Source organism: Martes martes, assembly GCF_963455335.1.
Source record: "Martes martes genome assembly, chromosome: 6".
NCBI classification, from domain to species: Eukaryota; Metazoa; Chordata; class Mammalia; order Carnivora; family Mustelidae; genus Martes; species Martes martes.
In genome coordinates, this window is record NC_137893.1 from 48,758,697 (window position 1) to 48,771,737 (window position 13,041).

The window sequence follows — 13,041 nt, forward strand, 5'->3', positions numbered from 1 at the left end:
CGCCTACCTCATCCTTGCCCACAAAACGCCCATTCTTCCCCGTCCTGTTTCCTAAGATGTGTCAGGGGCGGATGCGAGGTCACCCATGGGAAGGCGGCATACTGCTCCGCAGGGGCGGCGTACCCTCCTCCTGTGGGCGGAGAGGGAGAGGGTTGGGGAGACTCGCGGTCGCAGGTAACCAAGAGTGGCCCAAGGGTCTTGCTCCGGCGCGACCCGGGAAAAGGTGAGAGACGAGAGGTGTGGGCCGGCGCGCGCCTGCGCGGACCTGACTCTCGCGGTCCCACGACAGCCGCATCCCTGCGCAAGAGTCCTAGCGCGCGGGCGGGAGGAGGGGCACTAGCCCCTCCGCCTCCCGCGCGGCCACGTGACTCGGGCCGAGGAGATTGGAGCGGCGGCAGCGCGAGGCGACAGACTGGTGCAGCGCCTGGCGCTCACGGCGGGATCTCCTCCTCCTCCGCTTTTTCCTAGGAGCCTGGACGGTACCTTCTACTCCGCCCGGCTAGTCGACGCGGCGGCCGCATCCCTGTCGCCGCGGCGCCCCGAGGAGGAGGAGGAGACGCAACTGGGCCGCCGCCGTTAGAGGGGTCCCCGGCTGCCGCTCACTCGGTCGGCCGTCGCCTCCGAGGTCAACCCTCCCACGGTGTCTCCGCTTTCTCCTCCCGCTGCCGCCGGCGCCCGCTTACCGCCGAGATGGGGCTCCTGGACTCGGAGCCGGGCAGTGTCCTCAACGTGGTGTCCACGGCGCTCAACGACACCGTGGAGTTCTACCGCTGGACCTGGTCCATCGCAGGTAAAGCGGCTGCCTTCCCTGTCTTCGTCCGGCCCTGCGGCGAGACACCCGTCCCGGGCCCTGCAGTCCCTCGCTCCCTGCGGCTGTTAGGATGCTGCGGATCAGAGGAGATGCCCGGGCGCTGGGCCCGCGATCGGGCCCTGGTTAATCTGATCCGAACGTTAAGGCCTCCCCCTCCCCCCGCGACGTTTGCACGGTTTTCCTCTGAGCTTCCATCTCTCTTCAGCTTCTCGGATGCTGGAGCTGACATATCAGATGGAGCCTGTGCTGCTGAGAGCTCGTCGCAGGAACCACTCCGCCCTACTCCCACATCTCCCAGTCTCATCTGACAGTTTTAACTTACGCACAGGATTGATTTTTAACATTTAGTAATAGTCCATTTAGCGAGATGGCCGGGGGGGGGGGAGGGGGGCGTTGGGGGAAGGAGGAGGGCTTTAGTGGTAGCTGTGTTTTTGCTTCTTCGGCCTCCTGGTTGCTTTGACACAACCTGCTAACCGGCTGGTATTTTGTCTACCTCATCCATCTGTAGTGTAATTTGGAGTAAAAAGTAAAAAGCCATGGCTTCTTGAACCTTGAAGAATGTCAATTTCTGAGGCTTTTTCAACAGCAAATATGTTTGAAGTGATTGTAATGGCTTTGCGCAGTGCAGTGCAGTTAGGGGGAGGGGGAGGCTAAAATAGAGGGGAAGAAATAAGTCTTTAGGAAGGGGGTCTCTACAGCAGCACCTAGAGGTTGTCCAGCAGCCTACATATATATAGTTTTCTTATATTAGCAAACTTTTCCCTTTAGCGGCTGGAGTTTGATAAGGATCCTCAGTTGGTTGATTCTTCTAGTGGAAGTAGTTGTGCTATTTATGTTATTTTTACACTTTACCATTTATTCTCTTAATTTGTTTCAATTGCTTTTAGTTTTAAAGCATCTAAAAGGCTTTTGAAATAAAAAATTAGCCGAACAGGATTTTAGAAATGATCTTATGATTTAAAATTATCTAGTCCTTTTGCAGTATTGCACTGCCTCCCAGTAGCGGAAGAGACTAATGTTACATTTTGTGACTCTGCCTTCCTTCCCTAGAAATGAAAATATATTCTTGTAGTTTTGTATTTGTTGTTAGTGTAAATGGAACAGTGGTTACAGCATGATTGCAATACATGGAATTTGTTTTGTGGAGAAAATGTGTACTGGAATTATTTCTGTATGTGACAAAATTTGTTCTTTGACATTGATGTGGCTTTAACTTCTTTAGTAGGAATCTCAAGTTTGGCACTGAGAAATAAGCTATTTCAATTGCTATTTCATTGCAATTGAAAGTGGTTAAAAGGCAGTTTTTAATGGAATCTTTCCTTAAATCTTTCTTCTATGTGCTGTTACACTGAAGTTATGCTGCACCTACAAAAACTGGGTAGGATATACCCTTCCCTTCATCTCTGTGATTTTGGTTATTTAGGCATTGCATCAGGGTTTCCCATTACACAATTGTGCGGAGCTGAACATCAGCTTTGGCAGATAATTGCACTTTGCATACTTCAGAGTTCAGACATTGTCAAAGTTCTCCAATCTCCATACAGTCAGAGCCACACCCAAAAGTTCCTGTCTATCATTCCCTTCCTATCTCAGAGCTTCCCTACCTCTTGTGTCTCAGAAAGACAAACTGAGCACAAAGGTAGAACACACCTTTCTGTGTTGGTTAATTCCTTCCTAATGGTGCTGGTGTAAAAAATATCACGAATGAAATAGGAAATTTTATGTAGTTGCTTCATGTGAAAACTTGCTATTACCCTGGGGAGGGCATATAAAATAATACTGTAGGCTAAGCCTGAGAAATGAGAGTAGCCACTGGAACACAAGTGACCTCTCACTAGTAAGTCAGAGGGAAGGAGGTATTCACCTATGCTCTGGCTATCCACTTAACGAAACCTGAGACTGCTTCTGTGCTTTCTGTAATGAGCTACCTAGTGTAGGTAGATGGTATTTCTTAAACCAACTTAGAGGCTTAATGGGATATAGTTTGTTCTGCCTTGCTACTGTGAAAAAGTGAAAAGAGGAGTATTTTTTAGATTCAGGCAGAATGGACCTGTACCCTGTGGTTTCCCATTTCCTTTCATCCCTATCCCATGCTCTCCATGTTCTCTTTCTTTGACTTATTCACAATGCTCTGATTCCACAAGGATCTCCTCTTGCTGTAATTTCACAAAAATCTGAGTGAATGCATTTCGAAGCCTTATTACATGAGGCTGAATAAAAAGTTGATGAGTCAGATGTTTGGAAAGAGGGGGAAATAAAAATGGGTGGAGAGAATGATGGTCTTGAGAAATCTTAGTGTGGCGAAAGGATACAAATTATTCAGAGAGCAAGATATGAACTAGGCTCTGTGCCCTTGAGTGCTTTCATGCCTAGACTGTAGTTCCATGCTTCTGCCTTTGTTTTATTTGTTCATTAACTATGTCTCTTCACTGAAGTTTCTACCTAAGTGTAAAGGAGTATATCTACTTTGGACTGTCATGATAAGAATAGTTATAGATTTTGTAGAGTATATTTGGTGATTCCAGAGATTTATGCCCCAGGGCAAACAGTTTCCGGGAAAATACCATTTTGTGCTATCGTAATCAAATGGTGCTATTTAATAAAACACAAAACAATGTTCAAAGCAAAGTAGACAAAAGTGGGCTTTTCAAAGGTGCATATCTAGCAAATATACAATATGACCCATAGAGTATTAACATAGAAAATGTTACTTTTACTGTAATTGTTAATACTTTATACAATGATACTAAAACTCTGAAAAAGCTATACTTTTAGAAAAACAACAAAAATAATTTTCTACTTCCGTATATTATATTTTTAGATATTTTGAACAAGTAAGTTAATCTCAGTTTATATTAATAGGAATGTATAGGCTGATGTAGAACTTTATACTAGCTAGTGGCATGGGAGTAGGAACTCTGATATCATTGTATTTTATTCTTCTATTCCTTTACTTTATGAGTACATTAAAATTATTAGGACTGGGATCCTAGGCTCTCTCTCTATATATATATATTCAAAGTTTATGTAAATTTTTAAAACTGGTGAATCTTAATATTCTCCAATTTATAAATACCCAAGTTATCTACATTATCCATTGTATTTATTTTAATAAATGCGTATTAGTAGCTTTTTGTGTAACTGAAATTAGCAAAGAAGCATCCTGCAAAGTTAATAGCCAGCCTGCCTACAATAAGGCCAGATATCTCCTGAGCTGCCATATTTCTTTTTGACCACATGTTTTTAAACAGCCATTGTTCATGAAGTATTTACACCATATGCGTGTGTGTGTGTGTGTGTGTGTATGGGGTGGTGGTTGGCATTACTCTCTGTTCACAGATATAGTAGCCCATATATATTTTTTTTAAGATTTATTTATTTATTTATTTGTCAGAGAGAGAGAGAGCGAGAGAGCGAGAGTGAGCACAGGCAGACAGAGTGAGAAGCCGCTCCCTGCCGAGCAAGGAGCCCGATGTGGGATTCGATTCCAGGACGCTGGGATCATGACCTGAACCGAAGGCAGCTGCTTAACCAACTGAGCCACCCAGGCGTCCCAGTAGCCCATATTTTGATGCAAAATTTGTGTCTACTTGGGATTTGAACTTAGAGCATAGAAGGCCAACGAAGCTGGCCTTAAATTCACTTTGGAGGGGCAGAAGGGGATGAGTAGTATAGGAAGAAGGAGGACTGCTGTAGGATGATGATGAAATTTGGAAGCAAGGTTTATGTAATAATTTATTCTTTCCGCATCACTTACTATGTGTGGAATAGTTCTGGGCTCTGGGGAGAGAATGAGCACACTTGGTCACTGCCACCCATGCACTTATGAAGTCATGGCTCTTCCACCTTGCTTGGTATCATAGTCTGAAGGCATGATCTGTGATCTGTCCGAATCAGGCCTCGCTGGCACATGGGGAAGTCAGAAGAGTCCTTCTTTACTATTCTTATCCTCACTTCTTTTACCTGCACCACAGTCTTGAGTTATAAGATTCTATTGGAATATTTTAACTGTCACCATGTGGAGTTGATGTGTATATTGTCAGAGAGTATTTGGATAGATGGACTAAGGAGAAGGGCATCAAAGACAAAAAATTCATGGAAACTGGGAATGTTTTTACCAGTCAGTGAGTCATCCTGACTTGGTGAAACTGGGGGCTTGTGGGAAGGGGTATTTAACTCAGCTTATCTCAAATAAACTGGGGCAAAAGATCTGTCCCAGGGAGTTCTAGGTCCCAGAGGAACCTGTGTCTTACAGTATATTTATATTAGTATTATTATTTGTCACAGTCAATGTATAGTCTTTAATCTGTTACTGTCTAAAATATGTTTTTTTGTTTGTTTAGCCTAGCCTGGAAACCTCGTTGCCATTTTTAATGTTTCTTTGAGAAAAGAAATTCTAAATTCTAGGCAGCTAATTAAAGAGAAATATGTGGAACATTAGCTCCTAACCTGGGATCTTCCTTACCCATGTTTTCAGTGAGGTCCTAAAGTTATCCTTCTCTCTCATTACCTCCCTGAAACCTCTAGGAGGTCCATACCATTTTAGGAGTTTTTGTTTGTTTGGTTGGTTCTTATTTTTGATGGCAGACTCTTAGACTTTAATACCTGATACTCTTGTCTGTTCCTCAGCAGCCTCATCATAGAACATCCAATCACAGATGAAATTACAGAAGGGTAAAACAATGCAAATTCTAAAACTGGTGCCAGGACACAGTATTATACAGTTAGATTTTTTGGCTTAGGAAGACAGGGTTTTAAGAATTACATATGTGATTATATCAGACCATGCCTTTCTGAGCCACAAAGACATGGTCATCCTTTTAAAATTGAACTTGATAGATTTTTTCTCAAGTCACATGATAATGTCATTAGTGAGTGATTTACTATTAGTAACCTAAGTATTATTTTAGGATTAATTGAGTCATTTATTATTTCAAATTAGACATATAAGAACATAGAGAAGCGTTGTGTGTCAGAATCTGTCTTTTCTCACTGTAGATGGCTCTTTTTTTTTTTTCCTTTTCATGATCAGGACATTTCTCCTTTTAAAAATCAAGATGCTATTTTATTTTCCCTTGGAATGAGAATGAATTCAAATACATTTTAAAACTCATCAGGGTTTTGAATTTTTAAAAAGAGGAGGGAGGAAACACATGGCCTTTCAAACCAAGTTTACAAATTCCTTGTTAACCTGGTCAGCCAGTGTATCCTGGGCCCATTGACCTGCAGCTCCAGGCAACTTGGATACCTCCCCACTAAGTAAAACATGCACATGTCTGTCTTTGTTTTTCTTGTCACACTGTTCCCTTTGCCTTCACTGCCCTTTCTCCTCTCCATCTTTCCAGGAACCCTCCTTCACAAAGCCTTTCTTGGCCATGGTACTCTAGAGCAGTTCATTTCTTCATTGGATCCCTTTCCCTTCAGCAACTGCAAGTGCACTTCCTTGTGCCATTCCTTCTGTAACTCTATTGTCTTGAACTATTTTAACCTTTTTTATTATTTGCCCTTTAGCTTCGTATTTTTTTCCCCAACACTAGGGAGTGCTCTTGTATTTGTTGATTTAATATGTATCAATAGATAACACCCATAATCTAGCATAATTTCAAATAGTGATATATTCTGGTTGCTAAACACTAACAAGGTTTGGTGCCACACTAAGTTGTAAGGAGTTTTTTTTTTTTTCTTTTAAGGATCTTTGTCATAAGTTAGCAATAAATTCAGCTGATGTTGATATATTTAATGAAGGAATCAAACTATTAAATCATTTATTAGCACAAAATACTTTCAAGAGATATAAAATTAGATATAATTTTCTCTTCCTTGTCTATGCAGAAATATTGTGATGGGTGTGGAAGTGAGGAGGGCAGCATGAAATAAAGAATGGAAAGAAAACTGGACTGGAATTTAGATGTCCTAGGCTTTAGTCCTAGGCTTTAGTCTCACTAATTAGCTCTGAGAGTTTGGACAGGTCCTTTTGTTTTTCCAAACTCAACTTTTTTCATCTATAAATTGAGAGAGTTGAATTAGATAATCTCTAAGGTATCAGCTGGCTCTTAAATTCTGGGTATATGTGAAATTAAAAAAAATATTTACATAGGTCAAGCAATTTCAAATAAACATACATTGATTAGTGATTTTAAAACCTCTGCAATAATTCCAGTCTTTTCCAACAAACCTGTTATTAGTTTGCTAAGATAGAACAAATAACAGATTCATATTTAATCCTTTTTACTTTCTTATCTGCTCTATAAGAAATAGGTAAAGAAATAGAAAAATGAGGGACACAGATATTTAAGTATCTGCTTTGACATAGCACTGTTTGTTGCCATAATACTGCATCTATTTAATTATCTAGATATTTCTTGAAAAACCAAGCATTATCTATTTTGTAAAAAATAATAGCAATAACTTTAAGTAATTAGGTTAATATATATATGTAATATATATAATTATACATTACATTTATTATGTAACATACCACTTCTAAGGATGGCTTGTTATGTGGTTTGGGGCAAGTTGTTCTTGATCCTTTGGGTTTCATATTGCTACCTGTCCCCTGAGGTAGTTGAAACTATATCATCTCTTATGGCCACTTTACTGAGTCCTCATAAGGTCTCCTATAGTGTCTCCTTAATCTTACTTTATATTTTTTTCTACAAGAAATGCAAAATTTTGTCATATGTCATTACAAAAGATTTTCAATTATAGGCACTTGAGCATTTCTAATATTTGGAAGTGTGGCTTAAAATTCTTATAAAATTGCTGCAAATATATAGGTCTTAGCATATGGGGAGACAAAAGAAATTAAATAATTTTGGTATAAGTATGTTCCTTGACCAAATGTTAATTTAAAAAATCTTTGTTTTTGTCATATATTTTTCTTTATGGAATATTGTTATTCTTAAATAGCTCTCAATATATTTTGTGATTGCATTTTACTTAGAATATAAGTCTTGGAATTTGAAAGGCAAATGCATTAGTCCACTGAAGGAATCATCTACTCCCTGTTAGATGTACTCAGAAAGGCATTTGTGACTTTTGAACTGGGGTATTCAAAGGAGTAAGCTTTGTTTTCATTTTTATTTATCAAATGGAAACGTAAGCACAGATAGATATTGTTAAAGAGTTTCATGTAGTTTTGCACACCAGTGTTCATAGAAGCATTCACAGTGGCCAAGAGGTGGAAAATATCCATCAGTGAATGAATGGATAAGCAAAATGGAGCATATACAGACGATGGAATGTTAGTTAGACTTAAAATGGAAGGAAATTCTGACACATGCCACAATATGGGTGAGCCTTGATGATACCACTTATATAAGGTCTCTAAAGTAGTGTAATTCACAGAAACAGAAAGTAGAGTGTTGATTGCCAGGGTTTGTAGGAAGGGGGAGATGGGGAGTTGTTCAGTGGGTATAGAGTTTCAGTTTTACCAGATGAGAAAGTTCTGGAAATTCGTTGTACAACAATGTGGTAAACTTAATGTCATTGAACTGTACACTCAAAAATGGTTAAGTACATTTTACATTATGTCTTTTTTACCATAATTTTTTAAAACATTTCATATAAAATTAATATAGTACCTCTAGACGTGATTTTTCTTCAGTGTTCAGTTGTAAAACCGTTGATTCTGTGAAAATGAGTAAAAGAAAAGCCATTCAGAATGGAATTGGGAGACACCTGGCTGGGTCAGTCAGAAAAGCATGCAACTCTTGATCTTGGGATTGTGAGTTTGAGCCCCATGTTGGGTGCAGAGATTACTAAAAATAAAAAAACAAATAACAATTTTAAAAATGGAGTTGGGAAGTTCTGAAGGGGGAATTCTCAGGCATGTACCACTTGTCACGGCCTACTTTATGCACTCTAACCCACAGGAAGAGGCTTACTTTAACTCCTCAGTAGGAGGAAGATTTTCCCCTTGCCCAGTAGCAACCCAGCCAATGAGAAGTTGCCACAGCCCTGAACTCTCACCTTCTTCCAATGGTTCATTCTAACCAACCCCTCCCAACTTGTTTTTCCCTTTATTAAATGGATGCTCTCCTCCTTTGTTCTCAGGGCTTGCCGATGTTTCACCATGGTTTGCATGTCCAAAATTGTAATTCCTCTGCTATCCTCGCATAAACTCATTTTGCTGATAAACTGGCTAGTTTATTTTATTTTATTTTTTTAAAAGATTTTATTTATTTATTCATTTGACAGACAGAGATCACAAGAAGGCAAAGAGGCAGGCAGAGAGAGAGAAGGAAGCAGGCTACTTGCTGAGCAGAGAGCCCGATGCGGAGCTCGATCCCAGGACCCCGAGATCATGACCTGAGCCAAAGGCAGAGGCTCTAACCCACTGAGCCACCCAGGCGCCCCTGGCTAGTTTATTTTTGTTGACAGTCTTTTATTGTTTTTTCAGCTTACGGTAAAATGGCTTTATAAAGAGAATGTATAACTGTTGCCTAAAAAAAAAGTACCCAATGGCCAGAAAGTAGCAAATAACATTTGTTATTTTTTGCTGTACAATTTTACCAAGAACTTTACAACCCTGGAAGATAGGCCTGGAAGGCATTATTATTTTCATATTTTTAGAAGTCTGAGAATCACAGAGATTAAGTCACTTGTGGATGAACACTGTAGTGGAAATGGGCTTAACAAGTTGTTTTGTCTCTTAGCCCAGTGCTCTTGTCTCCCCATCACACTAGCCAAGCAGGAAGGCAATAATCAATCCTCTGATCTATATATTTTCTCTTACTTTACCTTGTCTTACTTATAGTGCTATCTTATCTATATAGTATCACTACTTAGAATATTAAATCTGAACAATGACTACCAGAGGTAAACTAAAGAAAAACATCTGAAATACTCAAAGGTACTGTAAGGGCTCTTGTATTCAATTAAACTAAAAAGTGAAACTTATTTATTTATTTGAATCATATATATGGATATACATATATAAAGTATAAAAAATGGTATTTAGCCCGAGATGAAGTTGACTTCTATATTATGGATTGGCTAGGACAAAGAAAGTATATTCAAAGAGAGTTATGGAGATGTTTGCCAAATTTCACAGGGTAAGAACCTGAAACTATTGGTAATTAGTGAAAAGGAGTAAATTCAGATAAAATAATATTTTACCCATTGGATATTCAGCCTATAGAACTGTAAGCAAGAGAAGACTATGGCCACAGTTCCCATATATTTATACATATATACATGCTCCAATGGTAGCTTCAATCTTTTTTATTATTTCTTTATTTATTTATTGCTAAAGGGAAGCACCATTTCAGTTTTCTTTTCTTTTTTTTTTTTTAAGATTTTATTTATGTATTTGACAGAGATCACAAGTAGGCAGAGAGGCAGGCAGAGAGAGAAGAGGAAGCAGGATCCCCGCTGAGCAGAGAGCCTGATGCGGGGCTCCATCCTAGGACTCTGGCACCATGACCTGATCCGAAGGCAGAGGCCTTAACCCACTGAGCCACCCAGGCACCCCCCATTTCAGTTTTCTTAAATCTGTAAGGTCATTAGTGGCACTGAGGGGAATGTTTGGACTTTGAACTCCCAGATTAGCAAAGGGAGGAAGTTTTATGACTGCTTTTTCTGAGAAGTCAAACAAAATATGAAAGTGGGGTGAGAAGGAAACCACTTATCTGCATTTTTATCTTGGCTTCCAGGGATGTGAGGCATCATTCTTTTATATCAAACACACATGTGTATATATGATATATTCATAAAATCCCATTCATAGGGAAAAGGAAAACAGTTCCAAAAGGCAGGGGAATCTGGGGCAATAATAGGTCTGAGGAAAAAATATACAATTGATTCTTGAATAATGCAGTAGTTAAGGGATGCTGATCCCCTGCATAGTCAAAAATCCATGTATAACCTTTGACTCCCTCAGAATTTAACTACTAATAGCCTACTGTTGACCAGAAACCTTACCATAATAGTTGATTAACATGCATTCTTATAGTATTATATGCTGTGTTCTTTTTTTTTTTTTTAATTTATTTGTCAGAGATCACAAGTAGGCAGAGAGGCAGGCAGAGAGAGAGGAAGGGAAGCAGCCTCCCTGCTGACAGAGAGCCCGATGCGGGGCTCGATCCCAGGACCCTGGGATCATGACCCGAGCGAAGGCAGAGGCTTTAACCCACTGAGCCACCCAGGTGCCCCTATATGCTGTATTCTTAATGATAAAGTAAGCTAGAGAAAAGAAATGTTGTTAAGAAAAACATAAAATACATTTATAGTATTGTATTTATTGAAAAAATTCAGGTATTTAAGTGGCTCCCTGCGGTTTAAACCCATGTTGTCCAAAATATGTATATATAGATCCCATATATATATATATATATATATATATATATATTTTTTTTTTTACCATGGATTTAGATATCTTCTGCACATGGTGAAACTCACTGCTATTTATTGAGCTTCTAGTATGGGACCCTTATGGGCTATGACATGCTGTAGTGTGCATTTTATACACTTTATTTAATGTTCATAGCATGTTCGTAGCATCCCTAAGGCAGGAAATAACACACTTAATTCTGGAAACTAAGCCGGCCTGAGGTAGAGGATATTTACAAAGGAAGATGACTGGAGCCTTATGGGTAGAGCAGACCTGGGAGAGTCTTACAAGCTATGCCAGAGAGGTTAGAATCTGTCTGGTAGCTAACAGGGAGATGCTTAATTGCTTAAAAATAGGGGATCACATTTAGCTTTTGAAAGATAATAGCAGAAGCAATGGGAGATGGACTGAAAGGGAATAGGAGACATCACAAAGTGGGGAAACCAGTTGGATCAGTGGTTCTTCAGAATCTGTGCTTTAGTTCTAGGGTATATCTCAGGTCGTTACATGTCCATTGTACCCAGTTGTATGAAGACCCTTAGTCCTCTACTTCTGCCTTCTTTCCCTCACTGATACCTAGGATCTTACGTGGGGTGGAGAATTATGCATCACATTTTAGACTAGAACCTAGAAGAAGCTACTTAGTATCTCTAGTTGGTTGTTAGGCATGTGTTTTTTTTTTTTCATTTATGGCAGGTCAAATAGATGTAGATATTGTTAAAAAAAATAACTGATTCATTCAGGTAGACTCTAGGGACAAATAAATAAAACAAATATATAAAATAGGCCCACATTTATGAGTAGACTAGAGTAGTTCTTCTTAGATTTTAATGTGTAAATCTCTTGGGAATCTTACTAAAACAGATTCTGGCTTAGGTCTGGAGTGAGGCCTGAGATTCTGCATTTCTAGTAGACATACTTTTTTGCTGGGGTACCACACTTTGAATAGGAAGGGAATAGAGGATTCTTAATTTCTTTGATAATCTACTATATGTACTAATACGGAAAAAGAAGAATTAAAAATGTTCTTAAGCTATAGATTTAAAAATATATTTAAGAAAACCGAAAAATGGGATACAGTTCTATAGAGCGTTTAGTTTTTGGTTTTTTTATACCCCCACAGGAACTTTGTATATCTTTTAGAACCATATTGATCCATAACTCTTGCTAATTTTACCTGAATCAAAAGGGCAGTTGAGAAATGTCTCCAATATGTATTCTCACAGTGGGAGTTGCCAAAATAATATTTATTTTCTAGATCCTTTGTTGCCTTCATTTGGTCTGCTAATCCTCAGCCATTTGCTGGGTACATCCAGTATTGCAAGCCTTTGTGGCTATAGAAATAACAATAAGGCCCCTGCGCAGCCTGTGTGGGACACACTCAAACAGACTAAAAGGGCAGCTGCATGGTATGATAGAGGTAATCATAGTGTGCTTTCAAGGTTACAAAGGAAATACATATTCAAGTGCAAACAAGAGTTAATGTTGGAGGGGCTTCTTACAGAGGGCTTTCAATTTGAACCTCAAAGCAACACTGTGGTTGGAATAATCTTATTATTACCCCCATTTTACATAGCAGGATTTGTGGCTCCATGAGTTTCAGGTCCAAGTCGTGGGACTAGCACATGACAGATAGACCTGGAATCCAGTTGTTCCTAATTTAAGTCCTGTCCCTTGCCCCTCTATGACACTCCCTCTGTTCTGTGTGTCTTAAGTCATCACTGACTAGATTTACTTCCTACTCTTGTGCTTACTCTTGTTAATTCGAAGAATTTGGATGTCCTAAAAATTAAAAATTTTACTGATTTTTCTTTTGGGAAATGATAACTAGCTTAGACTACTTAGGGGATAAAGTTCATTCTGACCGGCAGATACCCTGAATTTTAAAAAGCTTTAA

The 13,041-nt window shown here is 39.4% G+C and overlaps 1 protein-coding gene across 1 annotated transcript in view; it reads left to right on the forward strand.

The window, feature by feature from the left end:
* The first annotated feature begins 378 nt into the window (after positions 1–378).
* The window catches only part of ELOVL4 (ELOVL fatty acid elongase 4), a 32,064-nt gene continuing 19,401 nt past the window's right edge, over positions 379–13,041 (forward strand). Inside the window, exon 1 of the mRNA XM_080805672.1 lies at positions 379–790. Within this exon, the coding sequence (XP_080661798.1) occupies positions 691–790 (100 nt within the window). The 5' untranslated portion in view covers positions 379–690. The remainder of the gene's footprint in view (positions 791–13,041) is intronic.